The 19,411-nt window shown below is 36.7% G+C and overlaps 1 protein-coding gene across 1 annotated transcript in view; it reads right to left on the bottom strand.

Moving 5' to 3' along the window:
- ZNF804B (zinc finger protein 804B) overlaps positions 1-19,411 on the bottom strand; it is a 221,897-nt gene that overhangs the window by 24,816 nt on the left and 177,670 nt on the right. Inside the window, exon 3 of the mRNA XM_030484259.1 lies at positions 8,712-8,855. Coding sequence (XP_030340119.1) covers positions 8,712-8,855 — 144 coding nt within the window. The remainder of the gene's footprint in view (positions 1-8,711; positions 8,856-19,411) is intronic.

Here is a 19,411-nt window from a genome sequence, read left to right as displayed (position 1 = left end):
TTAATTAACTTGGTTTTGACTTTTTTTTTTTAATTTATCCATATTTCAAATGGAAGCAAAGTTTGAAACAAGGGAAAACTATTTGAACCACAGATACTGAGTTTCAGCCAGACTTACCATGCCTTCTGTCTAAATATAATTAAAGACAAATATGTTTCTTCATGTTCTGGGTGGGGAATTGTATAAAATTTAACCCTAAACTGATATTTTGGGGTAGAATTTCCCATTTGTTTGTGGTTTGACATCTTCTCTTTTTTTACAAATCTAATCCTTCAGATTTTTTGCTTATTTGAATAAGCCATCTATCAAACTGCATCAAACATTCCTCCTGCTTGAAAAATTAGTTGTAAAACTCTAGTAATTAAAAAGTATACCCTCTGAGAAGAATAGAAAGGACAATAATACAGGCATTAATGAAGAGCACTTCATCTAACTGACATTCATGTTATTGCTATGTCTTAAATGCCAAAATCTGATAATATACTTTTGTAATTCCTTACATAATGAAATGCTTAAGAAATATCTGACACTCATTGGACCATCATTAACAACTATGAAATTAGGCGTCCCATGGGTTTTCTTTCCAATTTATAGAGGGTTAAATTGCTAATCTACATGTTAATTAACTTTTGTTCTAAAGAAGACCAAATGTAATTCCATAGCATCTAGCATTTAACGACTTAGCTTATCAAGACATTAAACTTAAAAGAAACTCTGCATTATTTGCAAGAAGTTTTTTTGAGGGCTAATGATGAAAGGAGTTCTCCTTATTCTAAGCAATATGCAATTTGAAAAGGATGAATATTGCCAATTTATTTACTTTATCACTGAGTAATAGGAAAGCAGCAAAGGCATTGGCAGGACAGCATGTTCATGAGTTCTTAATAAGGCCCACTGATCTGCACAGATTTGTAAATTTAAAATGAAGAATTGTTTCTGGTGACATTTCTTTGGAATCTGTTGCCTCAAGTCACACCCAATCACCGGAGTGTGCTCAGTGGTATTTGAAAATGTTGCTTCTGCTGCTCCAGAGCTACCCTGGTACATGCACTTGCTGTAGTGTGCAGCTGAAGCATTTCTGTGTAGCGTAGCTATAAATACAAGCCTCCCCTTATAACATTTAAGAAAATATTGCATGATATTATAAATTAAGCATTCACTTTAAGATCATTTCAATCTGGCAAACTAAATGTTCTTAGTAAAGTGATGCCACAGAAGCATTGTATTGTTTACATCCTGCTTTTGCTCATATGCTGTACACTACTTTGCTTAAATGCTGATGTCACCCTGTATTGTTTCAGTTTACCTTCACTTAGACTAGTTTCTGTGATGTGACACAACCTGATCGTCTATTTCACTGAAATGTTACTTCAGCATTTCAACGATGCTAGATTGCAGGTACTTTGAAGCACAGCTCTGTGATGCAAACATGTTTTTAGAAAATCGGGATTTCTCCATTTCTAAATAACGGAAAGAAGCATTTGGGCCAAGAAAATTCTAGTCTTACCTCTGACAAAAGATGGAATTGTACATGAACAACAGAACTATACATTTAATTCCTTGGTTTTTTTCAGACCCCAGACATATTTTATGTGAAGTCCTTTGCGTTCTTTTCAATACAATATTTTGTGCCATAATACCTGAGGTATTCTTGTTAAAAGATTTAAAGTTGTAAATGTGATTTCCATTTAGAATCTGGTTGATTCACTCAGTTCCTCAGCATTAAGAGGAATGGCTTAGACATTGGTGGCTTTAAGTGGCTGACAGTGACAGTCTCCTCCTGTGTTTAATCCTGATATTTCCCTTTAAGGGATTATTTCTTCAGGTCCTTGCACTTGTAGCTCATTTTTCTCCCTTTCTTGCACATACCTTTCATTGTCTTCTAATGTCAGAGTGATAATTCCATGCCTTTCTGTTCTTGCAGTTTCTGCCTCTCTGTCCATTACACCTATTCCCATAATTACTTCCCTAAGTAACTTCTGTTTCTCCCTCATTTCACATCACCAGTTCTTTCGTAACCAACAGCTTAATCCCCTGCACAAAATGGATTCATTCCTCAAGTGTGGTCTGTCTTTAGTACTGAGTGAAAGAGTTTTTATCACGGAAAACAACATGCAAACTGAGATTAAAGATTTTATTAAACTGCAGATAGATAAAGTACCAGATTAGCTTGTCCAAACAGCATTGATTCTGGTGCTTTACTCTTGACTTTGCAAATACTATATATCTTTACTGTAATTTACTAAAGCTTGAGATCCATAAAGAAAATTCCAGCCCAACCTCTGAAAGCAACAGAAACCTGGGTCTTAAAAAGTGTTTTGAAACCTTAATTATAAGCATCACAGCCAGTTCTGTATCTAACAATCTAGTACAAACCATGGGGTAATCTAGTTTGTAATCAAAACTAATTTAGGAACAAAAGGTATGAGTAAAAGAAGTGAATTCACAAGAATAAATTTTGAAAGAAGGAGAAGGACATTTAAAAATAATTATGGGAAAGGCAGTGTGAGAAAATGAAAACTCTTTAGCAATAAATTATCAAAAACCTGCTCTTTGGGATGTTACAGTCAGAGTGGAAGTAATTTTGGGGAGTATGAACAAGAGCAGATGCTACAAAATCGATGTATGATGAAAAGCTATGAAACTGTGGAGCTATAACACAAATTAGGGAAAATAGTAAATGGCATAGGCATAAGCAAAAATAAGAAAATCACTGCTTTCAGAATGAGCAAGAGAACAGTGTGTCTTTAAGGTAAAAAGATACTGAAATGATAGGATAGGCTGTAGACATGAATTCTTTTCTTTTAGCTTTGGTTTTTACATGAAAGAAAATAAGTTTTATGCCAGAAATATAGAGTATACTGCTTCCAAGGGAAAAGATGTGCTTAAAAGGAAAGAGCAGGGAAAATTGAACTGGTATGTATATTGTAGAATAATAAATAAAATAACAGTTAAGAATTCCTCAGCATCAACACCCCAAAAATTCAAGAGAAAGTAAACATTGTGCTGAAATGGAAGTGTCTGACAAGGGATACAAGCACAGATGATCATTCTAAATCATTGTCTGATGGTGATAGTTAAAACATAAATGGGCAATAGATTTGCCTAAAACTAAAAATAAATGGGCATGTCACTGAAATGAAAGAATATTTTGTGGAAAAATCTGAGACCCTGTTGACCATATTGAATCATACTTTTGGTGTTTTGATTTATGTGTCATAAGCATCTAATCTGATTAGAGATACTTATGGTAAATGTTCTGAAGATGGAAAAAAAATAGTAATAACCTTCATCTCTAAAATCCCTCTCTTCTAAAACATCTCACCATCCTTCATTTTATGCATTTGAATATTTTCATTTATTTTTGTGTGACTGCTTATAGGCATATATCTTAGAAAGTTCACAGTTGTTTTCAGAACTGGGCCAAATTTTACAGCTCCAAATTGCACACAGCAATACATGTATGTGATAGCTGCTTTTGAGCATAGCAATCTATCAGTATCTCAAAATAGGAAGACAATAACTACTATTCATAGAAAATTCCTTTATCATTTCAAGCCCACTTATAAACCAGCTCTTTTGAGGGGATCTAATGTATCACTGTTTCTCTTGCTTGAGTCTTTTCCTTTTAATGAAAATCTGGCTCTGGCTTTCTTGTTAGTGATGTGACAAATGTGAAAATTTTATTAAAAGTATGCATGTATTTCTTACGAGCATCAAACCAAGGTGATTTTTTTTCTTTTGAGTTTACAGGAGCAGAATGCTGATGGCTGCAGACGGCACCTCTTAAGTAGAGATGAACTGAGAGCAAGAAATGCTGAGGTCTTTTGCCATTCAGGTTATTTTCTGAGGAGGCCACAAGGAGTACAGACCTCATGTGCAAAACCTGGCCCTAAAAAAGCAGGCCCTACTTAACAGCCAGTGTCCTGAAGCATTAAAACAAAAGCAGGGGCTGCAGGGAAGGATGTTAGCCTTGTCGATGTGGGAGTATAAGCAGGACAGTGGGTCCATATATATAGCAAAGAAAAAAAGCAGGGACTACACATGCACACACTGTAGTGGACTTCATGCTGGTGTAGCTCTTTCTGTTTGAATAGTTTGGTTAGTGTTCTTACAGCTAAATATATGATACTTTGTGCAGAAGAAGGTTTCTTGGTGTTCCTGTGTTTGCCCAGATCACAAGGTGAAATCTCTCAGATATTGACAGACCAGTTTCCTTTCCTCCAAATGAAAATTGTTTGGGCAATAGGAGAGGTACACCTTAGAACCAAAAAATGTGACTTACTTTTCCTCCAATAAACATGCAGTTGCTGTAGAAACCACCCCAAATATGAACAAACAAGATCTCAGCATTACACTCATTCCTGGAGCTTTCTCTGTGTTCACTTATCTGTGCATTTTCTAGGTGGTAGAGGCAATGCTAGCTAAAATGTAAGCACATTTGCTAGCTTTGATGTTTAACAGGAGCTAAATCTCTGCCTGCATTAGAGTTTAAATCCACAAGTATCATAAAGGCTTAACCCCAAGTGCCCACAGCTGTACACACTAAATCAGACTTTCATGCAAAAAATATACCCAAGTACTACTATGCATGGATTTTAATACTAAGATATAGGTATATATCCTTAGTATATGCACGTGAACTAGTGTTGACTAAAAGTTCTGTTCACCTACTAAAATTTAGATTTTTTTTTCATAGGAGAGAATGTGGTATATTTAACTGTACAACTAAATTTTGACAACAAAACTAAAAGACCTGTTTTGTCATCAGAAACCCCAAGATGGCAATACAGTCTTGTTTTTCTTCACTGCTCATTTGTATTATTACTATTATTATCATCACATTTATTATATTGCAGTACATGGAACAGATTTGTGATTTTCTCCTTTGCTGACATCTAAAAGCCCTGCTGATTGCTAAGGATTATTTACACAAAAATTGAGCTCCAACTACTTTGACATTAACTGAATAGAAGAATGGTATGCATGACCTGGAGGTATTAAAAGATTCCATTTAATAACATTGACCAAATAAACATCTCTGCTCAAGTTCAGTTTCTTTTTATAGATGAATGTAACTTAACAACCCTGTTAAAAAAAATCTCATTTTCAGGTTAGCATGTAACATACATCCACAAATACTAAATTTTCAGGCAGCCACCTATATTGTTTATATACTAATCACTTTTTAACAAATTCACACCAGGACCTTTTTCATTTTCAGTGTTCAGACATTTTTGACAGAGCCAACATAATCAGTTCCGATGCAGTTAACTTCTGTTGCAGAGAACATGGCAAGCAAGTGATGGTAAGCATCGTTCACCTTGATGCTTGATGAGAGATACTGCAGATTTATCAAATGTGTTACTGCTTGTGAATTGCTGTCCAGGACTTTATAAGGCCGTAGATTCCATAGGAAAGGAAAAACACACAGCAAAAAAGCTGTGGATTTCAAGTCGGTTAGCTGGTATGTGCTGGGCCAATGAGACATTTATGCACAGGGCTGTATGGTGATGAAAGATTAGATGTTCCCAGGAAAGTCACCCACAGTGGTGCCCCAGCCTTGTCAAATATCAGGCTTTACAACAGAGAACTCAGGTACATCTGGGTGGGAGTGCAGCCTTCCACTCAAACAGATTTTCTGAGTTCACTTTATCCAGCCTTGCACTGAAAAAAATTAATTTCCAATAATAGGTTATATCAGTGAAAAACTATATAGAGTAGTGTGTCAGGAAAGATGTTGGCAACATTAATGAAGACTAATGGTGTCAAGACAACCAAAGAAATAAAAGCTGCTTGATACACAGACAATATTACTCAAGAATATATAAATAATATTAGACACCTTCAGGATCATTACAGTGTTAGAAGATTATGAAGACATAGGCAGGGGAGATCTCTGGTGTTCTGTCAATGTTTTCTTTGTATGTATACATGTGTATATACGTACATATACCTAAATAACATTTTTATATATGTAAGTATGAATGTATGTAGCAGGCAGAGAGAGAAAGTATCTCTGCATATTTCTAACACAGCAGAAAGGCCATTTATGCAAGCAAGAACAGATTGTCGTCATAACATTTTGCAGTCCTCTGAGGACAGGGAAGGCAGTGGCTGGTGTGCCAACTGCTAGGTCCAAGACTCTGCTTTCTGCTTTAACAATTGGTTGAAATCATAGATAAGAAAATGGATCGCAAAAATAATTTTATAAAACCATAATATTGGGAGATTAGAGTCAAAATTCTTTGAATAAGATCTGTTTCCTCTGAAAAAGAAACTAAAGACTTGTGACAAAGTACTCCGTGCAATATCATTTTTTCTGCCTTTACATCTTCTCTAAAGTGCATTGTCACTTTAGTACAAATTCCAAAGCAGTAGCATTTAAATAGGAATTCACATGGGAGGACTACACTGTATTGTTACTGAAATGTAAAGAGTCTCTCATTTTAATTTAGTCCCCATTACAAGAACAATATTTAGAACATATCCGTGCATATGACTAAAGGTACCCTCAAATTTCTGCTGGGAAACAGAAAACATACCTTGGAAGAAAGAGAAGAAAGAAGCTTTTCTGGTGGCTGCTATCCCTCCCAGAACAAACATTTTGAAACTAAGCTAACTAAACCCACAGGAAACCATAAATTAACTTGTTTTCTTTGAAGATTACTCTGATAAAAGAAGGATAAAGACTCTTCTACCCATAAAAGTCAGAGAAAAGGGCACATCCACATTATTCCTAGAGGCAAACTAACGCTGGTTCCAGACTTGGCTGAGCAGTCAGAAAGTGAGAAGGGAGATGAGACTGAATTACCTTGTCACATCAGGAGGGTAGCTAGCTAATCCTGTGTTAACTGAGCTTCTGAACTACATCTGAAAGGGCAGGATGGGGTGAGCTTGTACTGCCAGTTGATATTCTGTATGCATCGTGCATTTCCATGTAGAATTTTAGAATTTCCCAGTACTATGTCTGGCAACTTTTAAAGCACTAAATTTACCTAAAAATTAAAAAATTTTATTGCTTAAACTTTCCCTTTTAAGACATAAAGCTGACGAAACCTCCCCTGCCCAACAACTCAGTCATAGAAGGCCCATCAAGCAGGCTGTTTTATTTTGCATAAGCTGCTCTTGCAGGGGAACTGTGTGAAGAGGAAAGGGCACAAATGGATCCATTTGAGTTTAGATGCATTTCTGATGAGACAAAAAAAACCAGCTGAAGGGTGAAAAAAATTCATTGTGCAGAAAATGAGGATTTATAAGGATGAGAGTCACATGTTTAGGATCTGGAAAGGCATTTGTTTTGTATTATTATAACAATTTTTATAGATTAGTTAATGAAATGGTGATGCAAGGAATTGCATTTGATTTAACGCATAAATACATTAGATGAATCTAGCTGTGGTTTGGGACTGATGGGCCTAAAGAGTCCCCTTAATACACATGGAGAGCTGAATCTAGGATGCTTGAATTCAGCAGGATGGTTCAGCAGGATGGTTGAGCATACACTCAGCAGTTTGTTAATGCAGTGCTGTGATAGATGCACACAGGGAATTCCAGGCTGATTTACATCCTCTATAATGCTGCAAAAGACAACACGATTGCTTGCAGAGAGAGAGTAAGGAGTTTTACCTTTATCGCTGTTGGTTTTACTCAACGTTTTTTATTTCTAGTACTCTTCCACTAATACTTGCAGCTTCTAAAAGATTCACATTTGTAAGGTAGCTCCTGACCCCCATGAACCCAGAAGTGTGATCACCCAAAAGACACTAATACTCTGGCAACTGGAATGCACATAATACGTGAGAAATTGAGCTGTGCAATGTAAGCACGACTAGAGACACAGGAGAATACATCTATGGAATCTACTTACATGTTCTAACTTCCTATCTGTTAGCTTATCATATAAGACCTGTCACATCAGAGGTTCAGAAACATTCATTCCTGAACTTTGCAAACCATTTTTTTTGAATTCTGAATTGTTTATGCAAATTAATTATATTTCCTTCCATAATGCTAATTGAAATATGGGTTTTTGCTAAAATTGGAGTAAAACTAGGATGCAGGATAGTTTAATAGGCATATATGGGTAGAATATACCTACCACATATGGACCTGATAAAATTCATACAAAATCAAACACAATTAGCACGTATTATCTTTTCTCAGGAATCCAATACCTTGTTGTTCAATAGTAGCTATTATTTTGTATTGTGTTCTGCATGCAAGGAAAAACTTATTCCACCCTGAGAAACATGATGAGAAATAGATTTCAACTTCAGAAACATATGCTTTTTAAAAAAAAAATAAACAGTTCTTCTGCCCTTGAAACAGCAGGAACAGCTTGAAACAGCATGGTCACATGCCCTCTGCATCCAAAAGAGGGACCTGGATTTTTGAGGAAGTGATCCCTCCCCGTCCCTCTAGTTTACTCGTAATTCCACATTTAAATATATCAAATTCAGTGTGAATATTGGTATTGAACACCTGTCTAAAAATACAGATGGAGATCTTTCAGTCAGAAGGGCTTAAGAGAAATTGTGGTGAAGATTAAAACAATGAATATTTTACATTTTATTTTAACGAAAAATAGCATGTTAAAGTTGAAAACATCAAATGATGAATTGTCTCCGACTTGTGAATTTAGAAACCTCCCGCAATCAATGAGAAGGAAGGTGGGCTGCTGAACATGCATGGACATTTGTCAGGTTTACCTGCTTGTGAGCGTGGTCATAAGAATTGATGTGGTTGTCAAATTCCTGGTGTTTGTGGTACTGCTTGTCACATAGCTCACAGTAGAAGTTAGCTTTCACATCCTCCAGAGCCTTGGCTGCAGCTTTCTCCTTCTCAGCATAGTCCTGCAGAGGCAGAAGCAGAGGGAGACACTTTGCTGGAGATCATGAGCTTGTGCTTCAGGAGATACTTTGCCATCAACATGAAAACTACTAGACTGACTAGGACTGCTAGATCACCAGGCTCCTTCCTATACATGCTAAGGAGATTTTGGTCTTAAATTGGATTTAATAAAATCCAATTTCTTGAATAATTTTTCTTACTACTTGTGTATGTAGTGCAGAAAGATAAGTAGAGTGAATGGAGTGCAGAGGAATACTGTCAGGACACTGCTTAGCTCCTGGGCAGGAAAGCTGAGCAGTTAAGAACACATAAGTCACCAGGGTTAGTCTGTTAACAGTTACAGCACTCCCAGTTTGCTCCAATGCCTGTCTGCTCTTTCAGGTACTATTGCTCAGAAGAAAGAATCTGGGTTTAGTCTGATACTAAGGCAGATTTTCTTTTGTGTTCTGCTTTCTACCTTCGGTGAAATGTTCAGCAGGGCCAGGCAGCAGCTGGCTATGGCTGGCTGAGACTTCCCTGGAGCAGAGTCACCTCAGCAAAAACCTTTTGTGTTGCCACCCTGGCCCATCCCCACATCTGCATGAGGGGGCATGCCGTTCAGCCCACCCAAACTGAATACAACTGTCGCCTACCCAGCACAGATCACAACCACTGACAAGAACACTAGGTCATGTCCAGGATAAGGCAAACAGCTGAAAACAGGCAAAACATAATTAGTTCCTACATAGTCCTCCTTCACATCTTCCTGGTGACTCAGGTGAGTGCTCTGCAGACTCAAGTATTTTGATTTCAATACATGATTTTAGGTAAAAAGAGAAAACTTAAAACATAGGAGGCAGAAATTACTGAGGTCCAAATAATGCACATAAATAAGGGGCCTCATATTCAAAATTGGCAGCAGCCTTTGTCAATCATTTCTTTCACAAGTCCTTCATTATACTGTTATTATTACAACACTTTCTTAAATTTTTTACATCAGGGTTTAAAAAGAAAACTTCTGACATGGAAAAAATGAACAAAAAGTTGGTAAGAGCTGTTCATTTATATTCATATTGACAAGTTGATATTACTTGAGTGTATGTAATATATTGCCAGGAATTGCAGTAATTGATCATTTGCTGTACCATTTTATTCACCTGAAGAAATGGGTACTTTATGCCACCAGGCTTTCCATGCTATGTAGTCAGTGCTGTCTACTGTCTACATACCTTCAGCACCTTTTGCGTGACAACCTCAGAGCACACCAAACCCAAAACATACTGCACATCTACGACACCATGCTCTTAGCACATCATGCTGCACAGCATTGCTCCAGGAAACACTCCAGGGCCGAGGCAAGCCTTTGGGTATAGCAGATGAACACAAATGCACATTTTGAGCCTCTCAGAGACAAAAGGACTTTCTTAATGAGTGTCACATGTTTTGAGTCTGAGACTTAACCAAGCAGCAGAGGAGCTGGTTGCCAATGTGACACAATGAGCTTTGGACAGTCCTGTGCTGCCAGTCCTGCTCTGCCTTGGACTTTATTGCCCTCAGGTCAGTGTGAGGTCTCTCTCACACAGTAGTTTACAGGCTGCCATTGCTAGTGAGATTAACTTCACCTAAACTAGACTGTCTAGAATTTAGGTGTATAGTCTAGGACAGTATCCTAAGCTTCCTCTGTAAGAAATAGAAAAGTGATAGCCAGTGCCAAATGGTTATTAATCCCATCTATTTCAAAAACCTCTTTTAGTATGAGATGAAACTCTCCAGATGCGCTCTCTCCATCAACCACAGCAAGGCTCTAAATTAGTAACATGGCCTACATCTTCAATTCTTAGATTGCTGAACACAGAGATAATAAATTCTATAATGTATTTCTTTATATTCAATTCTAAATCTCCCCATGAAACTTGCATGAACTGACCTGCTTGAAGACAGGAGGTCAAAGAGGAATTTTGTGTCTGGAATTTTGATTTTACATCTTACAGATGATGCCAATGACACGTCAGTCCCTTCCACAGGGCAAACATCCAAATAAATCTCTTTCCTGCATGCATATGGCTCAGTGGGTTAGCATACTGTGGTGTACTCAGATTAGCCAGTTGTGAAAACAGGTAGCCCGAGCTGACATTTCTCCACTTGAGAAGCTGCTCAATAATGGTTGTTAGTATTTGATTATATTGAGGGAAATATTCTCTCAATCAAATAGTTAAATACCTTTCATTAGTTATTTAAATCTAAAAAGCTTATTAAAAAGTGATACCTTTCATCTTATATTTCAGACCTGTTGTTTTGTTAGCGTTAATTATTCACCAGGTCTTTGGCATAATTAAAATGCATAAATTAGAATGTGGATGCAATAGTATTAATTATGCAGAGATGTCTTCCCTGGAAATCAAGCGTTGAGGATGACTTATTTTATTTCTAAACCGGTAAAAATATAAGTTTTGCACTTCTTTGTAAGCCTGCCCAAGCATAATTGGTTTTTTGGTTGTGCCTTTTAATTTTTTTTCCCCAGGTCTGAACTGTCCATTAAATGTTTACAGCCTGCTCTATCTTTGCTTCCGCTGAAGGAGAAGCCTAATTGTTTGGGGTGAAGACACCATATTACTCTTGTGAAGCACAACTGAAACTGCTGCTCGTGAGCATTCTGAACTGCCAACTTTATCTTTCTCAGCAGAAATTAATACAGTTCTCTTAGCATAAAGATGTTTTAAATAGCAACAATGCAGCTCCCAGGTGCATCCTAAGATAATCACAACTACCTCCATTGCCTTATTGCTTAATTATGTTTGTCTACCATGACAAAAGATATTACTTCCTGCTTATTTATCGATCAGATGCAGGAAAATTGAATGCTACATCACATACTTTGGAAAGGTCATGGATTTTTCTTTCCCTAGAAAGGCATAAGAACTACCAGTACAGTAAATTGTGCATAGTCAAATGAATTTTCACATCCAGACTGCTAATATCATTTCTCTAGGACTATAGAGACCGGTGGTCAATTCTGGCATAATAAATGTGATCACATGAAAGAAAACCTGTAGAATTACATCTGTAGAAAACATACGTGATTGTGAATGCCTGACTATGCCAATGCAAATAAATGAAAGCAGGAAAGATGCTCCAATGTATTTTGAGCGGGGGACCACCAATGGTAATGAATATGTGTATCACAGTCTCATAAACTGTATTCTGAATCATACGCTACTTACTAATGACATATAGCCTGAGTAAACGTGTATATTTGTAAGATAGCATAAGTTAGCAGTTCTGTATTTGAGCCAAGGACAGCAGTAAGTGCAAGCTGTTGTCAGGGATGAGGCAGTCATCATAGGTAAGAACTCCTAGAAACCATGGGTTAACCACCTTCTATGTTGCTGAACGCTAACTGTATAAGCCTGCAAAATGGTTCCATATTATAGATTGTAATTAAATTCGCATCACTTTGACCCACAGAGGCACATAACTGTAATAATTCTTTATATCTTGGATTAATTTCAAAAGAATACTTCTATTGCATGTTAGGCTGGAAGTGCTTTCACTTAGCAGCTGCTTGTACAGTATGCTTCTTATTGCGAAAATGCAATTAATGGTATCTGACACTGAATTGTCTAATATAGGGAAAATCAATGAAAAATCCCATGTAACCGAGTTTTCTAGAATGTTGTTACTGACACCTAGTCAATTAGAAATCATTTATTAAATCCAGACTCTGTAAGAGATATTTAATAGACTGTATGGCCATTAAAGTATGCTGATGTAGACAAAACAGTACCATATTGCCTGCCTCAGTAACTTACAGTAAATATATCTGCTATGTTCAAATGGACTAAGGTGAAAAGTAGGTCACTTAGTCCAGTAAAACTTTCAGAGGGAGTTTTCTATAAACCCATGGATTTCTACAAATATAGTGGAGTAAAAGTATAGTGCTTATAAATAAAACACGAGAAAAATATAACATCATTAGCCCATTTTTGGTCACCTATTTCTAAACTGGAATGCAAAATTAGAAACAGAACAGCTATCTCACATTAATGCAGTCCTCTAAGTGACAGACTGCTGCCCCTTTGGGGACATAAGCAATCAGAATTGTTAGAGTTTGATAACTTAAATATAATTCTGTGAACCAGATTAGATTTGCGTGCAAGTATTAAATACTGGTGCAACTACTGAGGTGCCTCTTGGGGATTCTCAAACTAGAGGTCAAAGGAGAACAAGGACAAATATAAGCACATGAATAAGCTACAGAATTATATTCTATGTCTAAGAATTTGAAGTACATTTTCATTAGTGACTTAGATGACAAAATGAACTGTGATTATGTATGAAATCTGTGAATGATACTAATCAACAGCACAGGGCATACAGATGCTTTAGGGACCAGGACCAGGATTCAAAATTACTGAACAATCTTGAGATATGGTCTGAAATCAGGAAGATAAAACTTAAGATGTGTGTCAAGTGCTGCACTTTGGAGGAGGAAATCACACTCACCAACACTAGTTTGTGAATAGCTGAGTAAACACAAATGCAAGGGAAAAGGTCCAGGAGGTTAGAGTGGAAAAGAAATTAAATGAAAGTCAACAATGAAAGTCGAGGCAAATCACATTCTGACATGTTAATAGTAGTGCTATATGTAAGATACTGAGGGTAATGTTTCCGCTTGATTCAGTATTGGTGAAATGTCAGCTGTAAAATACTATGTGTACATCTACCAGCAAATAACTTGGCTCATGGAACCTGGCTCTCCATCATCCCCACTACATGTAGGATAGTTCATTCTCAGGCTTTCATTTCAGAGTAAACTTGCTAGTTCCCTTAGAGATAGAAATGAGTGCAGTTCTAGAATAACATTCAGTTCAGGGACCATACTCTACAGACAGCAAGGATGAGACCAACAAGCTCTCGATGCCCTGTGTAGTATTCCAACCACCACCAAACCACTCCCCCAGACATCCCCATCTTATGGCCTTACCCAAGGCAAGCAACAATTGCATGCCATAAAAACACATGCAGCACCATGGCACAAAAGAACTACCCATGCAGTGCTTTAACACAGCATTCACACTTTTTCAGACAAACTGAAAGAAAACTGAATATAACAATTATAACTAAGGGTACCACACAGATCTGAGGAGACCTATTTCAAGTATGGACATAACCTGTTCCCTGGGGTGCAGGATGGCTGACAGGTTTTTCTGCAACACTGGGCCTGAGAGGCTAGGCCTACTTATTGGGGTGGATCAAAGTGTGGATGTAGCTTTTGAGGGAGTTTTGGTTCCCACAGTTTGAGAAAGATATAGACATACCTGGGAGAACCTTGACCAGGACAGTAGGGTTAAGAGGCTTAAAAGTGTGTTATGTGCTTAAATTAGGCAAACTAGATTTCAATCTGTAACTCATATTTTCCTTGGATGTCTCATGTGAGCATGTGTAAATAACTTTTTTTTTTAAGAAAATCTGCAGAACACTCTGGGCTGGTATAGAACATCTCTGGGTGGTCAGAACCTGCACATGGATGGATGGATAGAGACAGCGTGGATGTTTTGAGTGCTCATTTTTTCTCACTACTTTTCCTCATTCACAAATTCTTGGGTTAACTGCACATATTTTTTATGCCCTTATATCTTCTGCAGCTACAGCAAAAGATTTTAAAAGATTTCTAAAACTCAGTGGGCAGGTGACAATGCAGGAAGTGACATGGTTTAGCGGTGGTCTTGGCAGTCCTGGGGTAATGGTTGGACTTGATAATCTTAAAGGTCTTTTCCAACCTAGTTGATTCTATAATTCTAAGTAATCAGAGTACTTGGGTCCAGTGTGAAACTTGAGTGCCACACAAATGTCCTGATACTAGGATATAAAACTGAACATCAGGATGGTTGAATTAATGAACTTTTCTCTGAATATGCTCCTTTTTTTCCCTGGAGAAGACTTTGTGGTTTTACACAAAGAATTTACTAGGGAATTTAGCTGTGGAGACAGAATAAAAAGCAAGTAATTTTATTCAGCTGCAATAGCAAGCAATATAGAATGTTTTCAGTTACCTTACACATGTTCTGCCATTCTCCACCTTGAAAACTTTGTGCAGTTTCTGCCGGTGTGGAATCTACAGTGAGGAATTACACAGTTATCTATTGCAAAGGATTTTTTTCTTCTTGAAAATCAGTAAATACTGTCATTCTCAGCTGATTTACAGAGGACAGCTCCTAACTTCTGCAAATAAATACATCTTCATATTTTTCACACTTAGGCAATTACTGCAGCATTTTCAATTACAGGCTCTTCCATTTGCTACTAGAATGCTGAGACCTGAGAAGTGCAATGCTTTTAGCAGGTCCTACATGACTTTCAGAGTACAAACCTGGTGGAACTAATGGGACAGAGAGAGAGCTGCAACTTTAAGGAGTCATAAACCTATTCCTGATTTATTTACTATCAAAACCACCAGTGCTGACTAGAATCAGCCTTACAGAACATATGAATTCAAAGAAAAACACTAGCAGGTCTATTCAGATATTCAGCAAATCTTTTATATTCTAAGATAGATAGCTGCTTCTGGTAACTTTATAAGGAACTTGTACTTTGAGATTTTCTAAACACTTTTTCAACTCTATAAATGAAGCATATACCCACTAAAAATCTTTGATGTGGGTATAGAGGGGATTTTTCCAAACATTTCAGTGTGATTTAACATTTCTTCGCTCATTTTCAGAAATTGGTGGAACTTCAGCAGCTGCATCTATCAGATTTTCTGAAAATGTGATGAAGAGTTGACCTCCAAAACTCACTACTTACCTAACTTATATGTGTTCAGTTTAATTTTAAAAGAAATATATAATAAAGTGAATTTGGGAGTTTAGATAATTTTTCATTGCAAAGGGATATATTTAAAAAGCTTAAAGGAAATAATTAGCAAAATATACAATTTATTTAAGTGAAAAAAACCCTGCCTGTAATGACATAAACTAAACTAATCTGAAGATTTAGAAAAATCTAGTTATAGTAAATCTGCTTAATAATATGTGATGCTGCCTGATTTTTGTCTCTGAGCTTCATCACTAATCTGTGTTCTATATTAGTGTTATGATTCGTAATTTACTTATTATTTTGAAAGTATTTCCTAGGTATGAAGTAATTAAATAACAATTTCTAAATACTAACACTGCCATTAAAAACAAAAAACAAAAAAAGAAAACTATCATTGTTCTGTAACTAGAGCAACAGTCCCAAAAAGGTGAAAGGATATGACTCAAGGACAACCTGAGAACACAAAAGGCATCAGAACTGTCAAGGTTGTGACACAGTAGTAGAGGTTGAAACCGCTGATTTCTGGTATAACAGTGGAAATTAACATGATTTTAATACTGTTAAGGTTATATTTTAGGCATATAAAATAAAATTCTAAGAGCCTCATGGGTAAGACTTAAAAGATAGGAATTTTAGAGGATCCTGGAATGTTTCCAGCTACTCTGCAGATACAGTGACTGGTGTGACTGCTGTAAATCTAGATACCCTACTAAGGGTTCAGTAAAATAGTATTTTGATATGACTATCTTAAAATGTAGATAGAAATGTTTTTTTCTAAGTTGGACAGAAGAACTGTTCCTGTTACGCAGAATAAAAAAAATAAAATACATCACTCACTTTTTCCTTATAATCCTGGTTCCCTGCACAAATCTGAGTCCTTCAGTGAATTTCATTGTGACATTATTGTCTGCCTTCTATTTAAAGTCAATTCCTTCAATTTATTCACTATTTCATACTACTTTCTCTCTCCTCCTCTCAAGTGATCATTTCTTTTACCTCTTTTCTGATGAATGAGGTATTTATTATCAATTAATCTGAAGAGTTAGTCCTCCATTTATCTCTTACCATTCTCATTTTTACAATTGTAATTCTTGGAGTACAATACATATTCCAGCACTGCATTTAATAGGTTGTGTGATGTTGTATTTCTTTGTCTGACACCTCTTTTCTGATGAAACCTCCTTAACATAATGTAAGATCTTTGTACATTTTCACCTAAAACCTTCTTCTATAGAACACAACATAATCTAACTTATACGCAGTGTATTTCATGTCTCAGTTGGCTAAAAGCACCTTACGATAATGATATTGATCATGCAGCAACTGTGTAGGAAAATACAGCATTTGTTATAAGCACAGGAATAGTTATCAAACAACTCATTTGTGGCTGTTAGGACCTTTTTTTATTAAGTGCCTTTTTCATAAAATACAGACTAATCATATCGGATAGCTTTTTATAGTCTTTAATACCAATAACATTAAATATTTACATTCTTTCTCTTTTAATATTGTTTGACTCTTTCTTTGCATAAACCAATAATAAAGCCAGCTAATAATATTAAGTTTAATAATATTAAAGCTAGTTCATGTAGACAAATTCAATATCATAAATGATGTAACATAATGTCTAATATTGGTGGGTTTCTATTGCTCATAGCAAAAAGAGAATAATTGTTAATTTTATGGTAAAATATTGATAAACTTTTAGTAAATCCAGACTGGTCAGTTTATTTTCTTATCTTAAATATATTTGCAATCCACTACAGAAAAATATCTTACAGAGTAAGAATTAATCATAAATTTGAATTATATCTATACTGTCCGCCTTCTCTTAAAAATTCCCCATAAAATACTTCCTCATCATTGCATTGTGCAGCATTTGATGACATGTTTTTAAGCAGAAACCAAGGTATTCCTGCACATTAGTTTTTCATGCATATCTTTTTGCATTTTTTTTTTCACCAGAAGCTAAAAACTTGGATTTATGAAAGCTTTGGCTTTCTTCAGCACTTGAGGTTATCCAAATGAAAAGAAAGAATCCCAATTTGCTCTATAAAGTCCAAACAGAAAAAGGAAGGTTACTTAAACACACATATATTCATCTTCCTCTGTCCCTCCCCAAATGCATTCATGTGCGTTGCAACATTATATACACTTTTTTATTAGCTCTGCAGTTTTATACATGCTGCGATTCCACTGATCTGAACTAAAGCAGAAAAATCTCTTTAATTCATCTGCCAAATGGAAGTACGATATTTGCATTCTGATTGAGAAAAAAAGCACGGGAGGGAGAGAGGGAGGACAATAGGAAAGGAGGGAGGTTAAAAGGAAGAGTGGAAGGGAGAAAGGATAGAAGGTTAGAAGGGTTGAAGGAAGGAATACTTTTTTCTAGCTCTTTTTTAGCCAAATGCTTATGGCTTGAAACCTACCCTGCAGCAAACCTGTCTATTACAAGTAATTTAATTTCTAAATACAACTGGCCACTCAACTTGCAGATTAATGGCACTGTTATGGCAATTTCCAAAGTAAAACTCACACTCAAGACTTATGCATGAATAATTGCCTGGTAGTAACCCTTGTACCCAAAGGGAAACAACTGCTCTCCAAAATTACTTCTCTGTGATGAGTGGAAGTCAGGAACATGTCCAGAACCAAAAGACATGTAACTGACATATCCAAAGAATTAACATGAATACATGATTGACAAACGTAGAAAACAAGTGCCTGAAGAAATTTCAGTCTCTGTCCGGCACCTCCAGATTTAAAATTGAATCTAAAAACTAATCTAAAAACACTGTGCAATGTCTACATTCTGGCATCACATCTTCATTTCCAACCTTCCTCTAGACTTTTCAAGATAAAGTGCTAGTTTTATTCTCAGCATGAGGTAGTCTCCTCAGCAGAAAGCAATGAATGCGTTAGTGAAATGAGTGGAGATGCTCAAGAAGTGATGGCTCAGCAGCAATGCTGAGCACTGCTGTAGGTGAATGCGATTTCAGTGCCAAGTGGTTTTCTTCGAAGTTTCCATGCTCAGAGTACATCAACTCCAGGGTCACACTGCAGAATCCTTTCAGCCTTTGGTATATTGCTCCACTTACAGCTGATCCTGCATGAATTTGTGGCTTTGTTCACCCCCCTCCTATTTATTTTTTCTGGTTTCCCCTTTCCTTCAACTTACAACCCATGGCAGAGACAGAGCCCTGGTCCTACCAACCAGGCTATGTTTACCAGGCTGTATAGTCAGTAGTGATGCCAATTAATCAGCTGTGAGTCTGCAATGTGTTTGATTATTTATTCATAGAAAAGACAGACATTTTAGTCAGAATATATCATTTGTGCAAATTCCTGGCCCTTGTGGGAGAGTGGAGAAATCTCGATGCCACTTTACCAACGCCTCTTTCTGTTCTCTCACCCAGGGTGAAGACATACTGCAAAAGGGCATGAAGGGCTCTCTAAAAATGTTTGCCTTAAATGCTCCACCCAGTCCTCACCTCTTGGTGAGGTCCTTCCCAAGAAACTGGGCATAAACAAACCAGAGATGCAGCCATCTCCAGCCCAGGATTTAGCGCATCCAACATGGCTGGAGTCAGTGGAGGTTTTGCTACTGATTCTAATGGGAGCAAAAGATCTAGCTATAACAAGCATAATAAGTGGGAAAAACAAAACAAACAAAAGAGAAGATAAAATTTAGATCCAGGGGATTTCCTGAGATTATTAAAATTATTAAAAGGGAGGGTGAGCATATTCTTGCAGAAGAAGATTT

The sequence above is a fragment of the Strigops habroptila genome, chromosome 1 (assembly GCF_004027225.2).
Source record: "Strigops habroptila isolate Jane chromosome 1, bStrHab1.2.pri, whole genome shotgun sequence".
Taxonomy (NCBI): domain Eukaryota; kingdom Metazoa; phylum Chordata; class Aves; order Psittaciformes; family Psittacidae; genus Strigops; species Strigops habroptila.
This window is presented reverse-complemented; position numbering and strand designations above follow the sequence as displayed.